The sequence below is a fragment of the Leptinotarsa decemlineata genome, unplaced genomic scaffold, assembly GCF_025532065.1.
Source record: "Leptinotarsa decemlineata unplaced genomic scaffold, Ldec_3_MD MMD2_tig00000035_RagTag_RagTag, whole genome shotgun sequence".
Lineage (NCBI taxonomy): Eukaryota > Metazoa > Arthropoda > Insecta > Coleoptera > Chrysomelidae > Leptinotarsa > Leptinotarsa decemlineata.
Genome location: NW_027412540.1, coordinates 9692722 through 9710891, shown reverse-complemented (window position 1 = coordinate 9710891; position 18170 = coordinate 9692722). Strand labels below are relative to the sequence as shown.

Genomic DNA, 18170 nt, shown 5'->3' with positions numbered 1-18170 from the left:
AAATTAGGAATACGAGAATATAAATTAATGATAAAAAAGGGTAAAACAACAAAAAATAAATGACTGATGTGAATAACAAAGTGATTGGGCAAGTAACTTCCTGTTATTTATAGTTTTACAGAACAAAAAGTAGAAACTGTATTGATGGAAAATCAATAATCACATTGAGACAATAGACCAAGGTTCGACATAGTTAGCGCAATAAAACTTTCTCATCATTGGAGCGATTTGGAGTTTCTGACAGTTTTTCGGGTGAATAATCTTCCAAAATCTAAAAAATGAACAAAACTAAATCAGAGAATCTGCTGGAGTGTTACAAAGGACAATCTGTAAAGTTCACCCCGGAAAATTACTGCGTAACATAAACCACCGAAGAGTCTAAATCTAAACACTCAGTATTCATGAATTTTGCCTTCAGATTGAATAATTAATTGAAAAACATTTGAATGAAATGAATAAAACACTTTTGTCTAATTACCACTAGTTAATTTTATTTATACTACCGGTTTCGGGTTTAACCCCATCATTAAGTATAAAACTGAAATGTGAAATTTGAAAACTCGGTTATAACGGGAGTTTTTAGGTAAGATGGAAGAACAGGAAGTTGAACGAACCAGGGTGTCAACTTTACAAATTCAACACTGAAGATTATAGGGGTTGTTAAACTTATAAATTCAAGAGTGGAGACCTACATCCATCGAGTTGCTCGTTTAGGGTATATATTTCTGGATTTCAATTGATTTGTTGATTCCCAAGTTTTTAACAAATTAATTTTTTTCCTTTATTATATATATGTCTAGGATTTTGAGGTTATCTTCACTCATCTTGTGTTTTGATTCTTGAAGATATTCATACATCGTAGATTTTTTGTCCGAACAGACGTGTTCACTGGGCCTTACAAAATTTCTACCGGTTTGGCCTGTATATGCCTACTGCAGAGCATTCGTCACACTTTATTCTATCTATACCTGATTTTTTTATTCTACCTCGTTTGGGTTTTACATTAAACAGAGTTCTGCCTGAATTAGTACCTATCACTTATGAGAGCTGTTGATATTTTGCATTCAGAGAAGTAATTCCATAAGTAATAATAATTTAGACACAACCCTGTTTAATGCCAAACCCAAACGAGTGAAAAAATCAGGTAAATATAGAATAGAGTGTGGCGAATGCTCTGCAGTGTAAACAGGCCAAATCGAAAGAAATTTTGACGTAAGGCTCCGTGAACACGTCTGTTTGGAAAAAAATCTACAATGTACGAACGTCTTTAAGAATCAAAACACAAGAAAAGTAAAGATAACCTCAAAATTCTACACATATGTAATGAAGGAAAAAAATGAATTTGTTGGAAGCCACTGAAATTAACAAATCATTTAAAAAACAGAAATATAAACCCCTAAACGAGCAACTCGATTCATGTAGGTCTCCACTCTTGAATTTATAAGTATAACCTTCAGTGTTGAATTTTAAAGTTGGCACCCTGGTTCGTTCAACAACCTGTCCTTCCATATTACCTAAAAAGTCCCGATATAACCAAGTTTTCAAATTTCACATTCCAGTTTTATACTTGATAATGGGGTTGAACCCGAAACCGGTCGTATAAATAAAATTAACCAGTGATAATTAGACGAAAGGGTTTTATTCATTTCATTAAAGTGATCATGAATTACCACAAAATAAACAAGCCGTTTATCACACATATTGAGAAGCTTTACTCAGCTTTCTATAGCATTCTACGTTCCAGAAAAAAATATTTGTTTCCAAAACCCGAAAATTTACATTTGAAGCGAAATTTTTTTAATCAATTTTCGAGTTTTGAAAACGGAAAAAGATTGTTTTCCGAAATGTCGCTCACTTAAGGAAAGCAGGTATGGAAATTTCATTTTTTTCAGTTGATAATTCAATGTCTAGGTAGAATTCATGAATACAACAAATTACTGACTAATTATACTTTCAAATGGTTTATATGACGCAGTACCTTTTCGGCGGAACTCACCACTTTGCCCCCTCATTAAACTTCAATAGATCTTTCACAAAAAATACCTTCTAGAAAATACAAATACGATATATTTGAAGATGAAAAATGAGATGAAAATGAATGAAGGTAGTATAATAATGAATGAAACATGCTCACCTGCCCCTGGTTTTTTCCTCTTACGACTGGCAATGACTGTAGGTCTTTGTATCGGTGAGCTGGATTGAACTTTCTTAAACGTCACAACTTCCATGCAAAAAACAGACAACTTAGAACACCACAATCAAAAAATTGTAAAATATTAATCTTACCTCCTTTGTCGCTGGGTGTTATTCCAGAAGGAATTCGTTCTCGCCCAGCATTTAAGCTCAAGAAATCTTTCAATTTCTCCAGCCTAGCATATACTTTCGATTTTTTCTTTTTATATTTCGAAAATGTTCTTATTCTCATTACTGAAGTAGTTTTAAATGGAGTGACTCCAGAAGTCATCCGACTGATATTAACATTATTCATCTTGTTGATCTGAACAAGGACACCAGGTTGTAGAGGCCAGTGGTACTGGTCAGAAATGTTCGATGGGTGACCATCTGGACTGTTTTTATCGAAAGCAATTATACCAATGCCGGGGGAATTTTATATGGATATCAACATTGTGTAGCAAGCCGACAAGCCAAGGTGAAAAAGAAAAACATGAAACAAAACAAAATTGTGTTAGCCAAAAAAAATTAAACAAAACAAATGAAAGAAATAATCTCAATTACATGCAAGATAATCAAATCATTGATTTTTATACAACCTTGAATGAAAAAAACCTTACGGATGTCGCGGTTGATGTTTTCTGTGCCACTATTTTCCGAGTTTGGAGACCGTCGATTTTTGGATTCTTTCCTGACGTTTCACTGGCGCAAGTGGCGAGTCAACGCTTTAGGCAGTTAACCTAATCAAATTGGGGTAAAAGTAACCAGGTTCAATTCAATGCCACAAAAACCCAAGCATCGGTCTTCTCCAAAAAGATAAATGTCTCCGAATCGGATATAATAATGTCAGGTCAGACAATTTCGCTTTCTGCTTCCATAAGTTTGTTGAGGTTTGAAATGGACACCAATATGTCTTGGCAAAATCATGTCGCTGGAATTGCAAAGGCTGCTTCTCAAAAGATTGGAACACTGTTCTGAGCCAGAAAACAGTACACACCTCAGCAACTATTGATGCTTCATAAAGCTCAGATCAGACCTTACTTGGAGTATTGTTCTCATGTATGGAGCTCTGTCCCCAAACATACCCCGAAAGTTGCTGGATTCCATCCAGAAAAGAGCCATTCGCCTGATTGAAGACGCGAACATCACTTGCAATCTTGAGAGTCTGTAACATCGAAGAAAGGTTGGAGATTTGTTCATCTTCTATAGATACTTCTACCGGAAGTGTTCAAGTGACTTGTCATATTTGATTCCATCAAGAGCGGTACATATCAGAAATACACTGCTGCTCTGCTACACTGCTGCTCATCGTTTTGAGGTTCAACTCAGTACACATCGAACTTCAGTGTTTAAGAACTTTTTCATCTGGAGAACTGTGTTTTTGTGGAATAAACTTCCTGAGAACGTTTTTCCAAATGGATTTATCTCCAGCGATTCAAATCCAATGTGAATCGCTGCTTTCACACAGAGCGCTGAGAGCGGCTTAAGGATTTTTCTGTAGTGCTCATAAATACGCTTTACGTAGATGTAATGCCCAATTATCGAAGACAAACTCAAGATGTTTAAACCTCTGAAGAAACTAGCCACTCGCGCTAGCAAAACGTCAGGAAGAAATTCGAAAATCGCCGGCATTCAACCCGAAAAATAGTGTTAGTGGGAAGTTTGAATGAGTTATGATTCAGTACTGTTGGTCTGCATAGTTGATTCCATAAGGTGGTGCTTGCAGGATATCCAGTTTTTGAACTAGATGTTATGTTCAAATCTGCTTTCCCATTTACCAGTTGTCGCACCCCTATGAACGACACGTCTTAGAAATCTAAACTTGTGCGAGCTAAGGACTATCGAGGTCTTACCTTTCAACGTGTGATTCCTGTTGGGAACCATTGAATACCGTGAACTTCAATATATCACAGCGACAAATTCATGACTCATATTGTATTACTAATAGATAATCAGTGTACGGCAACACATTTTCTAATGATTTATTGATAATTTATGAAAAATATTGAGAAGTTATTTTTTAAATTAAATTTTTGGTTATTTTATGTTGAAACAAAGAATGAAGAATCGATTATAATAATTGATAGATTTTCAGAAGACATTCATACAAGACGTGTTTCGCTACACGGTAGCTGGTACGACTGTACGTTATTATTATCATGTCACTGATCAAGTAACCGACCAGTGTATTCATAAATGAAGAATAGAATATGATTGTTTGCAACACTCAATATCTCATCGAGAATTTCAACAATGTTCATTATTTCCATCTCCTGATAAACTGGCTCAAAAGGAGCCGGATTTGGAAGTTTGGATGCCCTGAGGCAACGAATTATTGATTATTTTTGGAACGAAAGAATTTTTTCTGTGAAGTCTTTTTAAAGTTAATTTCCAGCAAATGAAATTATTTCAACATAGAATGTAGTAATTTGTAAAAGTCAAATACAATTTATTAAACACTAAATTACCGCGTTAATGAATGGAACTTTGCGAAAAGTTGTTGATGATTTCGCAGAAATCTAGCTCCCAGGACTGCAGGGTCCACCGGTTTTTGGATTTTTTCACTTATTCAAATCAAAAATTGATAGTAAATGGAAACTTGCAATCAGGGCTTTCTGATACAGGGATAACGATATTATTTGTATTTGTAAATTTATGTTATTCAAATTGTGGGAGCCCATCTTCTGTGAAGGCCCCGGGGCAGTAGCCACGCCTGCCCTCTCCCAAATCAGACCCTGGGCCGATTTTTCTCCGGTAGACAGAGACAAGTCAGAGATAATTTCCTTCATTCATATTCATTTCCATTTCTAGGAACGAAATTCCTGAATCTATCATTGTGACAGATCATATACGCCTTCCAGTGACATAATATCGTAATACTTTTGCAAGGGTTGAGTGAATCGTCTTTCGAAGTTATCGGAATAGATGCTGATGTCTATGTAAAGACTAGTGCTTTTATCTGAAACTCCTAGAAGATTCACGTACTGATTATTTTTTTGTCTTCGGGAGTTCTCCGCTTTCTACATACATAATGATGAAGTAGTTGAGAGCCAAAAATATTTCTACCCTAAACATTCTTGATCTCAATACCAAAAAATAGAACCTCTCTCTTTCAAAATTTGTTCCAGAAAGTGGCATTATGTAAATCAATTAACCCTTCATATATACTAGATGTGGAAAAGGAAAGAAAATATTTGCAAAAATATTCAGACTAGTATTCTGAAAAATGTCTGCTTCTGGTTAACCACCAGAAATTAGACAGATTTTGTCCAGCGTTTCTGATTTTTGGTTTCAATTTTATTCAAAACCCTTTGGTTAAGTCAACATGAATATTTGTTTCTGTCTATTCTTCTATTTGGGTTCACTCAAAAATATTAACAAACATATTTTCTTGAAGAAACCTTCCACAATTTTTCATGAATATGTTTTTATCTAGAAATTACCGTTCAAACACTTCAATCGAAGTTTATGAGAAAAAATTATTTAAACTCATTCATAATTTATTTTTTCATACTTCAAAATTGAAATTAAATCAAAGAAATATGTGTTACCCAACTTTGATTTGATCGCTCTGTGGTTCTGACACTCGGATGTTTAATTTTAATGCTATAGAAACGTGCATTTTTCGTTGGATAAAAATCAAACAGCAGATTTGATATTTTTTCTAGTTGCCAAATAGCAAATGGAACTTCTCAAGAATGCCCTGTATGTTGATCAATTGTAATGATTACGTATGTTGATCGAAATAAGTTGAAATAGTTTTTTTGAACAACTTTCAGGGTTTATGAGTATATAGAAAATATGAAAATGAAGAAAATTATGACAAAAAATTCAGAATGAACATGATGAATTGATATTTCACGAAAATAAATCGATGCAAAAGTAATAATCAACTTGTATTATGAAATGTTCTACTGAAAAACAATTGAGATACTTGAAATGACTAAAAGGAAAACGCTGGTATTTCATGAACAAAATCTGGTTGAAAATCATGTCAGAAGCCTAAAAAAGTGTAGAAAAAACAAAACCTTTTGATTTGAGTTTGAATTGAGTATATCTACAAATTGCTGAATGTTACTGGAGTTTTATCCCAACACCCAATGTTATTTTTAACACCTCTGCTAGGTACCTGCGTCTTATATACTAGTCTTAAATCAATTTTACAATGTTGCTATCTAATAGTCAGGTAAATCTGATAAATAAAATATTATTCCAACAAGCTATATAGTAGAATATTACTGGAGTTTTTTCTCAACAAGAAACCGTTATTTTAACAGCTCTAGGTATTAAAAATAACCATTATTTCAACACCTCGAGGTGTTAAAATAATGGTTATTTTTAATACCTAGAGCTGTTAAAATAACGGTTTCTTGTTGAGAAAAAACTCCAGTAATATTTATTACGACACCAAAGGTTCCTAACAATGCGTCAAAAAATATATAGTATTCAATTAGGTATTGGTCCTTCATCGTTATTGATAATATTATTATGTTTACTCATTTCTACATTCTCATAGGCATCTAGATGCCTGTTGTTTCAACTAATCTTACTGAATTAAAGTCTATGGAATGGTTTTGTTGCAAAATATGATGAGCGACTACTGATTTTTTTGGGTCTTCCATATTCAGACCAGCACATTTTTGCTATCCGCAGTGATATGCACTGTCAGGAGTATACGTCTGAGTGCTTGTTTCCTTCCTAGAGACATCGTATTCTAGCTCTAGCTGGGCTGAATTTTGTAGTGCATCGTCTTTTAACATTTCCTCTCACACATGAGAGGTTTACAAAAGAAAAACGGACAATACAGGAAATAGCAGTAAGTAACGGTTTGTCGAGGGGTATTGTAGATTATATTATATGAAAGAAAAAGTTTAGGCTAAGAATGAACGAAACCTGGACTTTCAGAAATGACGAAAACCAAGATGAATATATCTCAGTTCCATTCCACCAATACACGAACAACTTTGGAAAGATTTTCAAGGAACTAGGTATCAAGGTGGTAATTAAAACAAGTCATACACTACAGAGCTTTCAAGGAAATTCAAAGGACAAGACAAGACAAAGGACACTACGAATTTAAATGTAAGGACTACGATGAAAAATATTTTGGACAGACTAAAAGATCTATTGAAATAAAATATAAGGAACACTTAGTACACTTAAAATATGGAAGTTCATTAACATCAGTTGAACAAGTTAATAACAACAGGCATCCATATGCCAAAACCATTCCATAAGCATCAGTTCATTAACATCAGTTAAACAAGTTAATAACAACAGGCATCCAGATGCCTATCAGAGTGTAGAAATGAGTAAATTAATCTAAGACAATTAAGACGCATGTACCCAGCTGAGGTATATATAAGGTTCAAATAAGGACATCATTGTATGTATATTTAGTTTAATCTTCCTCTTGAAGATGATCACTTGGTGATCGAAACACATGTTGAAGTCATTAGTATACCAAAGGTTCAAAACACTGTGTCACAACGTCAAATTGCTCACGAAGTTTTCTGAGTTGAGGAAAACCATTTATTGGTGCCACCATTTAATGCTTCATAAATAACTACTTGCTCTGGTCACTCTGCACTCATGTACATATCATAAACTCATTCAACAATTCTACTGTGAAATTTTTACAAAATGGTTCATAGTTTTCAATCCTACAACAGATCCTAATGCTCGATACGTCGAAAACAAACCCAAAGAAACTATTGTTCATTTAAATACGTGTTCGGGTTTTGTAAAGTATTCTTACAGTCAGCCTATTACATTTCGTACATCCTTCAAATTACTCATCATTTCAAATTCCTGAATATTCAAATATTCACAAAGTCTATCCATAAAACAGTTTTTATTCCAAAAAATGACTCATATTAGAAATACTCAAAAGCTTATAACTACTCCGTAATTCCTAGAGTCTAAACCGTCACAAATATCTAGAGATCCCTTTAGTTCTACAACAATAACCTCAAACAAAGCCAACCACGAAACATGCACTGAATCAAATTAAAGTGTGTTGAAGTGAAGTTGGTAAAGTTGATAGTACCTTGGTGTCCTAGATAAGTGACCCTACCGCAGGGCACTAAAGGCAAGCCAAGTACATCAGGACTTTGTGAGCATAGAAACCTGAGAAGGGTAGTAATATGTTAATTAGATTATGGAACAAATCGTAACTTACAAGAAATTAACACCCTACATCTGCTAGTCACCTAGCTATGACAGTTCATTTGTTTCGAAATTTCGCCAAGAGAGTGATGTGAATTTGGATATTACTTCAATGAATATAATAAACATTTTAGTGGTGAAATATTTGAAACGTATTTTGCTTGACAATGAAAAGCATGCCAGGATATTCACTCAAAGCATTTATTGGACTTTTCTACAAATCTATTGAAAAGAAATATCGCTAAAATCTTCCACAGAAAGATATTCGAAGATGTATGATTGTTTTCGTCATTAAGCTACTACCAATTAATTCTATATTTATTTAATTAATACATAATTCAATACATTATATAGTCTCAAAATAAGGCTCAGTTTCGACGATTATCTTTCCATCGGCGCTAGTTTTTTTCTAGCGAGCATTCTTTTGAGGTCTGAGAACAGACTGGGGCCAGGTCTGGAGAATACGGTGGATGCGGAAGCAATTTGAAGCCCAATTCATGCAAGTTTGCCATAGTTTTCATTGATTTGTGACACGGTACATTGTCTTGATGAAACCGCACTAACTTTTTCTTCATATGAGACCGCAATTTCGTCGTTCAAGTGCTCAAATAACGCTATGTAATATTCACTGTTAATGGTATTACACTTCTGAAGATAGTCGATGAATATTATACCAAGCGCATCCCAAAATACTGATACCATAACTTTGCCAGCCGAGTGTTACGAGTACGTTTTTGCACGCTTTGGAGTCGGTTCACGATGTGCAGTTCACTCAGATGACGATCGTTTTGATACTGGTGTGAAATGATGCAGCCTTTGTCACATATCGATGCACTAATTCGTGTTTTTTTCACGGTAGAACAGCTCCAAACACTGTTCAGAATCATCAATTCGTTGTTGTTTTCGGTCGATTAAGAGCTCGCGGGACACTCACTTTGAAGAGAGCTCTCACATACCCAAATATTCATGCAGGATATATCTAATACATTCCTTTGATATCTTTCGAGCTTCAGCTATCTCGATCAACATCACTTTGCGGTCATCCAAATTTATTTTGTGGACTTTTTTGGTGTTTTCTTTGGTAATAGCCTCTTTGGGGCCTCCACCGCGTGCATCGTCCTCGGTGGTTATTTCAACTTGTTCAAACTTAGCAAACCACTTTTTAACGGCTGATTTTCCTGGTGCAAACGGTTTTCAGTGTCACTACTTTTATTCGGGTTTCAAACCTGAATAAAACTTCTGTTCGAGCTTGAATTCCGAATAAAAATAGTGACACTGAATGCTTTATCAACACACGAAATAAACTAATAGTCCGACAGCTGTGAAGTTTGTACACGTTTGTCTTGAAGGTTGGGGTTAACTGAAAATCATATTGATTCAATACTAGTAGTGCCATCTGTGTGTCAGTCTACGAACTTTTCAGCCTATCTATGTATACTATACAAAAAATTCTATGCATGGAAATCTCGTGAATGGTGGGGAATACAGAGTCGTCTGAATTATAAAGTTGTCTCTTTTCTGGAACTACTGAATGAAAGGTAAGGCCTCGTTAATAGTTATCTCGCATAAGTTTCGACTTCTGATGGGTTTCGTTCGTAGAGGGCGACATCTGGTTGACAGGAAAGGATATTCCAATAGATTTTTGAAAACAAATACTGAAAAATTAATTCCAGGTTTTTTTTGTTAGAGATATATACGTAAAAATGTCGAAATGAAATTTTTGCTGCATTTTCTTCATTTGCAGAGAACTGAAAATCTGTTCAAGCATTGCCGTAGTAACTTTCATTTGCCAATGGATATAGAATTTTTATAATAGATTGAGTCCGACTTGGGCGCCTTAAACTTTTTAATATCTTCTGTAGTAATTTTTTATTGGTAATGTCCATATGATATCGTAGATTCAAAAATATTTTGATATTCACGATAGTTTCGGTAATTAGATAATCACCAAATTATGATGATGTGGTGCTGCAGGTTTTTTCGGGTTTTCCTGCAGCTGAAAAAGCAAATGCGCCACTGGAATCAATGAAGTCGCCCCGGAGCGCCAATTAATTTCTATTGTTGTTTTTATTTTATTTTTATCGTTGTTTTAATAAAATATTACCAAATTATTTAATAATTTATGCTTCATTAGATTCCACAGGAAATCTGGACTGTGTTGATATGTCAAACCACTGATGTTTCCAGAGAGGTTTTTTTACGCGTTAAAGCAATTGCTAAAAAAATAAAGGTCTTCATATAAAATTTCAAAGCTAAATGCACCTCGAGTCCGATGACATCTTGTGTAAAAATTCTATTTTATTTTGTTAGTCCAATGGAAGTTCCGACACGAAAGTGGAAAGATACTTTTAATATCCCTGCAAATAAGAAAGCAAAGAAAAAATAATTTTCAAATTTTTTGATTTTCCCACATCTTTCAACAGAACTCAAAAATAGGCCAATTTGTCATGATTTAATGATCAAAATGAAAATCATAATGATATTATTATCATTAATAATAATAATAATAATAATGATGATAATGACAAATAGTCCTTCTAGAACACCAAAGCGAATGATATTTGTCGTGAAGTTTTCAGCTCCCGACGAGACAAATATATTTCGAAAAGTGGAGGAAAATCGGATAACATATCGAGATTTTTTTTTTCAACTTCGCAAATACTATCCAGACCCCTCCATCAAGATGGTTGTTCTGATTATTAGAGTCTTGGTCAGAATGATGCCCTTTCTACTTCTCGAATCTCAAAATCATACCGGCTTGCGGTACTAAGGCAAACATATTAGCCGGACAAATGTGAAAGGATGTCATTATTGGCTCACTGCGCTTACTCAGGGCATATGATTCTTGGACCCAATTATCACTTACCCCACGGTGTGGGGAATGGTTGTTGGTTGATAATGCTGGCGCGCTCCCCCGAATGTATCAGGGCTTCGGGGGATAGGGCCTGACCAGCGTATACTAAGGTGAGGAAAAAAAAAATTTTTAATAATGGTCTTTATTGGGTGGAATTAGATATAACAACAAAAAGGAAAAGGTAAAAACTGCAGTACAGAGCACTACAGGTTTGTTTTACAGGTTTGTGTAACCTACTTTCTATCTCTTACCGTTCACGAGATACCTATGCATAGTCACGAATTTGAAAAACCTATAAAATTGACAATAAATTGGGATATACAATATAGAAACCTTGTATGCTGAAAAAAGATTTGAGAGACGGGCTACTGTTCGTCAGACACTTGTTAAAATATTGTTTGAGCATTATTCGTAACAGTGCAGAGTGAGTCATCGATAACCAATCTGTCTATTGCATTAACGTGAATAAAAACCATTTTATCACTTTACATATTCCTCAGTTATGGTATACTTAATTCCAGAAAGTTTGGAAATTAATGAGCTCAATTTTGAAAACAATAAGCGAAACATGTCGTGATATATTCTTCAAATAAAGTTTGTGGAGATCAAATCGTGAGGTGTAGTTTATGAAAAGATCGAGAGTTGAAACAGGAGATCTACTGCAAAACAGCTGTCCGTGCAACACTAAATACGGCGCTTTTTTGTGTGATTTATTTTTCATCAGCAATGGATTGATTCGCAACAATCGGCAATCTAGTTGTATTACGGCTTCGTTGTGAAATATTCAATTCCTCTACACTGTGATGGATATTGCTGATTCGCTTCTAAAATGACATTACAGTCATTCATTAGTGCAAATATCATAACCTCAATTGTCTTCGCAGCCACCATGACAACTGTCAGTTTTCTCAATATTTTTTCTCATTTTACAGAATGCTTCAATAGTAGTGCTATTTTTTGCGGAGACAAATCTAACAAATGAAACATCAATTTTGCGATTTGTGAAATGTTCTTCACATATTTATAAAATTCTGCAATTTTTTAATTGACCTATTTCTTCAACAAAATCAGACTATGGACAGTAACATATAACATTTCTTTCAGAAAACCCCACTTTGATACTAGTACATCAAAATTTTACTCGGTATACTGTATGTTGGTGAATAATTCTATAAGTACCAATGAAATGATACCTAGAACTTTCATGCATACGTTCCATCACCTCGAACTTCTAATAGAAGTATGGCATGTATAGTATATTCTTATGTTTTCATATTTGACAGTAAAATATCCCGTTACGCTTTGAGTGAATATCCAATTATGTATGTGGTCTTATCACAACAACTGCTCAGTATGACTGGCTCATTATGACTGGCATCTATCAACATCATTTTCCAGTTTTTTGGTTTATTATACAGGGTTACCACAAAAAAACTTTTCACTCTGAATATTTCTGATTAGATATACAGTGTGTAAAAGCCAAATTGAATATATTCATTATTTGGGTTACTGTACGTAGTGTACCTATTTGAAAAAAATCTCGAAACACGTCAAATTTAAATTATAATTTGACATTTTTCAATACAAAAAATGCTACATCTACCTTCAACACCCTTTGAGTGACAGGTACAACCCCCAATGTTTTAAACAGGAAGTATAGGTTTGTGATATATCGTTTGAAAGATCTCTTCATTCTCTATTCAAAATGTTATCACTTTCAAGTGTATTGCAACAATTGAGATAAAATTAATTAAAATCATGTGGGAACCGAAATTCGGCAAAATACACTCAAAAACTAAAATGTAATGCAAAACGTAATAAAATCTAGGATACGAAAAAGAACTATGGATGTTAACGAAGTAGATGTTCAAAATGTTCACCTCCCTATCCACCGATTGGGAAATGTTGTATCGAGGTAATGTCGTACATTAACTTGGTTATGTGGTGGTGCTCCCTACTGCTAAAACCATATCGTATTCACTGGAACTTGAGGGTTTCCTGAATCAGGATACAAATTTGCTAAACTTGGAATGACACCATTTTGAAGTAGTGCCAAATAATTATCGCCATTCAAGTTGCCCTCAATGAAAAGGGACTAACGATATGGTTTCCTACAATTCAATCCTTTTGAGGGTATTGCGTGTGTTCTTCTCTCATCCAGTGAGGATTTTCCGCTGACCAGTAGTGACAATTTTGCCGATTAGCATGACCGTTAAGAGACAACGTACACTCACCAGGAAACATAACGTCTTCTAATTGGATGATATTGTTATCCAACATGTCCATCATTTGCTCACAAAAATAAGTTCTATCAAAATCGTCTGTCATGAGCTCCTGAATAGGTATCATTTTGTGGGGATGAATACATTGAATGTAGTCGATGCCTGTCGACTCGATGTATGTGGGTTTTCCTCAAACTCAAGCATCACATCTAATTTGAGTTCACCACTCATTGCATTGGCAGCTGCTTTTTTTATCTGCCCCACATGACCAAGCTGGAGAAACTGCTTCTCTATTTTGCTTATTATTCCTTAAGATATGGGCGGTAAATTAGTTAATTTCTCATGAAATAGGTGAGCTATTTCCTGTTGTGTTCGGGTTTTATCTCCGTAACCAATCATTTGTAAAACTTTTATTTTATGCATTTCCGTTAATCTAACTTTTTGTCAGACTTTAAGTTAACAAACTTCAAACTTAAATTGAAATACTAACAACTAATGTTGTCAGTATTTCAAGTTGACAAGGCGTTTCAAACTAACGTTGCCACGGAAATCATTAAAAATTTTTCAAAAGATACCATCTAAAAAAATTTTGCTATAGTTTTTGCTTACTTTCTTATTATCACTACCTCAACATGAAATAAGTTTTGAGTATACTGTAATAGGTTTTGAGTGTATCTTATCGAATTTTGGTAACCACATGATTTTAATTTATTTTATCTTAATTGTTGAAATAAACTTGAAAGCGATAACATTTCTGAATAGAAAATAAAAAGACCTTCCAAACGATTTATCACAAGCCTATACTTCTCATTTGAAAAATTGGGGGTTGTACCTGTCATTCGACTGGGTTTGAAGGTAGGGGTAGTATTTTTCAGTTGAAGTATGTCAAATTATAATTTAAATTTGACGTGTTTCGGGATTTTGTTGAAGTATGTACCATAACCGAAATAATGAATTTATTCCATTTGGCTTTTACACACTGTAGATAGAAGGATAGAAATCTTCGAAATCCGCTCACATTAAGCCCCTCTGTGAACTATTTCAAATAGCATGATTCCGTGTATGATACGTAATTTGAAAGGTCTCATCAAGTAAAACATCATCTCAAAACTTCAGATCATTCTAAATACACGAAACAAAATGGAGGTGTTCAAATTATATTTAAAATGAACTCCGAATATTTTCTAAACATGCGAAAATATCAGAAATCCTTGATGCTCGTACCTCAAGGTCATCAGAATAAGCGAAAATAAAGTTGAGGGAGGAGCTTACGGAGCTGAAGTCACGAATATCACGTCTGCACAAAACTGTATACCCTGGAAACTTCAAGGACATAGTTTGAGATTCAGTTCCAATGAAATTTATGCCACCATTTTGTTGGGGTTATTGAAATAATCTTGAATTCTAAGACGATATTCTACCCATAAAGACGCTTCAAATAATGTAAACACATAGTTTCTTACTATTCCAAAAAGTTGAGAGAGCATTGGGTGCATGTGGGGAGGGAATGAAGCCACGAATATCGCGTGGACTCGAAATGATTTTTTTCTATTCGTTTCGGAAATATTCAAGGTAGGAAATTGTCGTTGATTAGTGTTGATAACGCTAGTTAACCAATGAAAGATATTATTGGTGTTTCATTGATTCATGTTCGGGAAGCACGTATTCTAGAAATAGGCATTTAAGCATTTACTGATGAAAAAAATATTCTTTGATGACATTCTCATCCGAATAAATTTCATTGATAGAATGATTGTTTCTGTTGGTATTTCATTTCAATCATTACTAGCAAAATGCGTTTTTATCTAGCGATATTGTGCGATACTAAATATTTTCCCACCAATTATTATTAAAAACTAGAATAGTTTTTCCAATAATAATTATATGCAGTTTTTTCATTATTCGCAATTATATAACACGTGCAATTTTTTAAATATTCTAGCTCAATAAATATATCAGTGAGAGAAAAAAGAAAATGCAAATGTGCAGAATACTCATAGTTCAAAAACAACAAAACATTGCCGAACTAAGCTACATCTGGCAACATTTTCTTACCTCTCAAGTGGAAGTGGTAAGACTGAACTTCTTTTAAATGAAAGAAAAATATATGTACAAAAAAGAAATTGAAGAAACTGATCAATTCCCAGTGTCAAGTAATAAACCATCCCTGATGAAATGAACCACCACCAATCATATACAAGTATCAATTTATTTACACTATTGTACAATGTTTACCTTAAAAAAATCAAACAAAACACTTACTTTTCTCGTTCTTCCATTTCCAGAGGGTTATTGACTGGTGTTAGCAGAAAAAAAAAAACGAAAAAAGTTAATAAATATACAAAACATTACAAAATATCGTAGGAGAAGATTTTGTTTCGATATGGACATCTGAATGTTAGGTTTGCAACTACATCAAACATGGAAACCAACTCACATTTTGTATCTGCTCGTTTTCTTCGACATAGGATTATAATTATTAGGCAGATTATGATAACAACAACCACGATTGCCACGATAGATGCGATGATGATGATGAGTTTATCTTGATTGAGAGTTTTCCACCAAGAAAGATTACCTAGAAAAAAAATGTGGATATGTATCATGAACAAACCAAAGAATGATTGTATTTGTATGTATGACAAATAGTGAACCATTTCACTGAGAGTGTATTATCATTTACTTATATACATTTCAAGGGTTTCCTCAAATTCTCTGAATTTTTATTGGCGTTCAAATTTCTAAAAACGTCTATTTATTTGATTGTTTATCATTTCAAGGCTATTCGGCATTTCTCTCATCTGAATTCCTGAAGAAAAAAAAACACAAAATTATTCATTTAGATTTTTCAGCTCATCTTATACTGAATTAGCAGTGATTTATATCTGTAATTTGAAAATCAGCGGTACATTTTGGAAGTAACTGTATGCCAGAGTAATATTTACGCAGCGTTTGCGATTTTAGATTCAAAATTCGAAAACATAAATGAGTATCCATTCATTTGTTTTTTTTAAGGACAACACACAAGTACTACAGTAATATCCTCAAGACGCTCTCAGAGCGTTGCCTGTGCGAAAGTAACGATTCACATCGGATTTGAATCGCTGGAGATTAAATCCATTTGGAAATACATTCTCGGGAAGTTTATTCTACATAATCACAGTTTTCCAGATGAAAGAGTTCTTAAACAGTGAAGTTCAAGGTGTACTGGGTTGAACCTCAAAACGATGAGCAGTCACAGTCCGTCGCGTATTTCTGATACGTACCGCTCTTGTTGAATCAAATGTGCCAAGTCACGTGAACACCTTCCGTTAAAGTATCTATAAGAGAGAGACAAATCTCCAACCTTTCTTTGATGTTCTGGGCTATCAAGGTTGCACGTGATGTTCGCCTCTCCAACCAGGCGTATGGCTCTTTTCTGGATGGAATCCAGCACCTTCAGGGTATGTTTGAAGGTTGAACTCCATACATGAGAACAATACTCCAAAGAAGATATGATCTGAGCTTTATGAAGCATCAAAAGTTGCTGAGCTGTGTACAGTGCTAAGACATGTAGGTGTCCATTTCAACCCCCAACAAATTTTTCGAAGCAGAAAGCTGAATTATTATGACATTATCATATCCGGTTCGGAGACATTTATCTTCTTGGAGAAAACCGATGCCTGGGTTTTTGTGGCATCAAATTGAACCTGGTTACTTTCACCCCAGTAATTGAATAAAAAGAGGGTTGGAGACAATATGGATTCCTGGGGAACACCAGCATTGATGGTGAAAGTATTCGAGAGATATCCATCGACGGCCATTTGCAGGGAATGTTCTTTCAGGAAGCTAAACAGCCATACAAAAAAATGATCCGACAAGCCATAGCATCGAAGTTTGGCAAGCAAACCCTCATGCCACACACGGTCAAAGGCCTCAGAAATATCAAGCGCAACAGCTCTTGACTCTCCATGTAGCTATATTGTGTTATTCCAAGCCATAGCATCGAAGTTTGGCCAGCAAACTCTCATGCCACACACGGTCAAAGGCCTTAGAAATATCAAGCGCAACAGCTTTTGATTCTCAATGTTTTTCGATTGCGTTATTCCAAGTATGAGTTACATACGATAGATAGAAAACTGTTGATCTTTGTTTCCGAAAGCCATATTGATGATCACTCAAGAAGTTGAAGCCCTCCAAATATTTGAGAATATGGTGGTGGTCTCAATGATATTTTATATCACTGATAACAAAGCGACTGAAGATTTTTCTTGCCCTTTTTGGGAATATGCTGAAGGTGAGTAATCTTCCAACAAAAAGGAAAAACCCCTGTCTCATAAAACAGGTTGAAAAGTCTGCAAAACAGTGGTGCGAGTTCATTTGCGCACTTTTTGAGTACGATGACGGGCACTTCATCAGGGCCTTGTTAATATTGAACTGTTTCAAAATTGACATGACTTTACGCTCTTGAAAATTGATTTTCGGCATTGTGGATTGTAGTGTGGAAATAGTGGGAGGTGCCTTTCCCAGAAAATCGACTGTGGAGTGGGACGCAAATATTTCAGCTAGTAGATTTACTTTCTCTATGGCTGTTGTTGCAATTGAACCATTCACGTGTGTTAGTGGTGGAATTGTAGATTTTATAAAAAAGTTATTATTAACAGTTTTGGCTACCGAGCAGAAGGATCTAGACCCGTTGGGATTGGCAAGCAGTTTATCCCTAATTCTCCGATTGTGAAGTTCTTTGCTTTCATTTATCCTGAATTTACAGCGAG

At 34.7% G+C, this 18170-nt stretch overlaps 1 protein-coding gene across 13 annotated transcripts in view; it reads right to left on the bottom strand.

The window, feature by feature from the left end:
* The window catches only part of nrm (neuromusculin), a 1033009-nt gene that overhangs the window by 10270 nt on the left and 1004569 nt on the right, over positions 1–18170 (bottom strand). For 9 of the 13 annotated variants that reach the window (XM_074171837.1, XM_074171836.1, XM_074171839.1 and 6 more), the window contains 4 exons: positions 15854–15994; positions 15679–15712; positions 2287–2567; positions 2135–2221 (listed from right to left, as the gene is read on the bottom strand). The exons of 1 other annotated variant lie outside the window; for it this stretch is intronic. In XM_074171837.1, coding sequence (XP_074027938.1) covers positions 2135–2221; positions 2287–2567; positions 15679–15712; positions 15854–15994 — 543 coding nt within the window. Of the gene's footprint in view, positions 1–2134; positions 2222–2286; positions 2568–8221; positions 8302–15678; positions 15713–15853; positions 15995–18170 lie in introns of those variants that run through there. 3 more of the 13 variants (XM_074171849.1, XM_074171841.1, XM_074171842.1) reach the window with 3 other exon arrangements.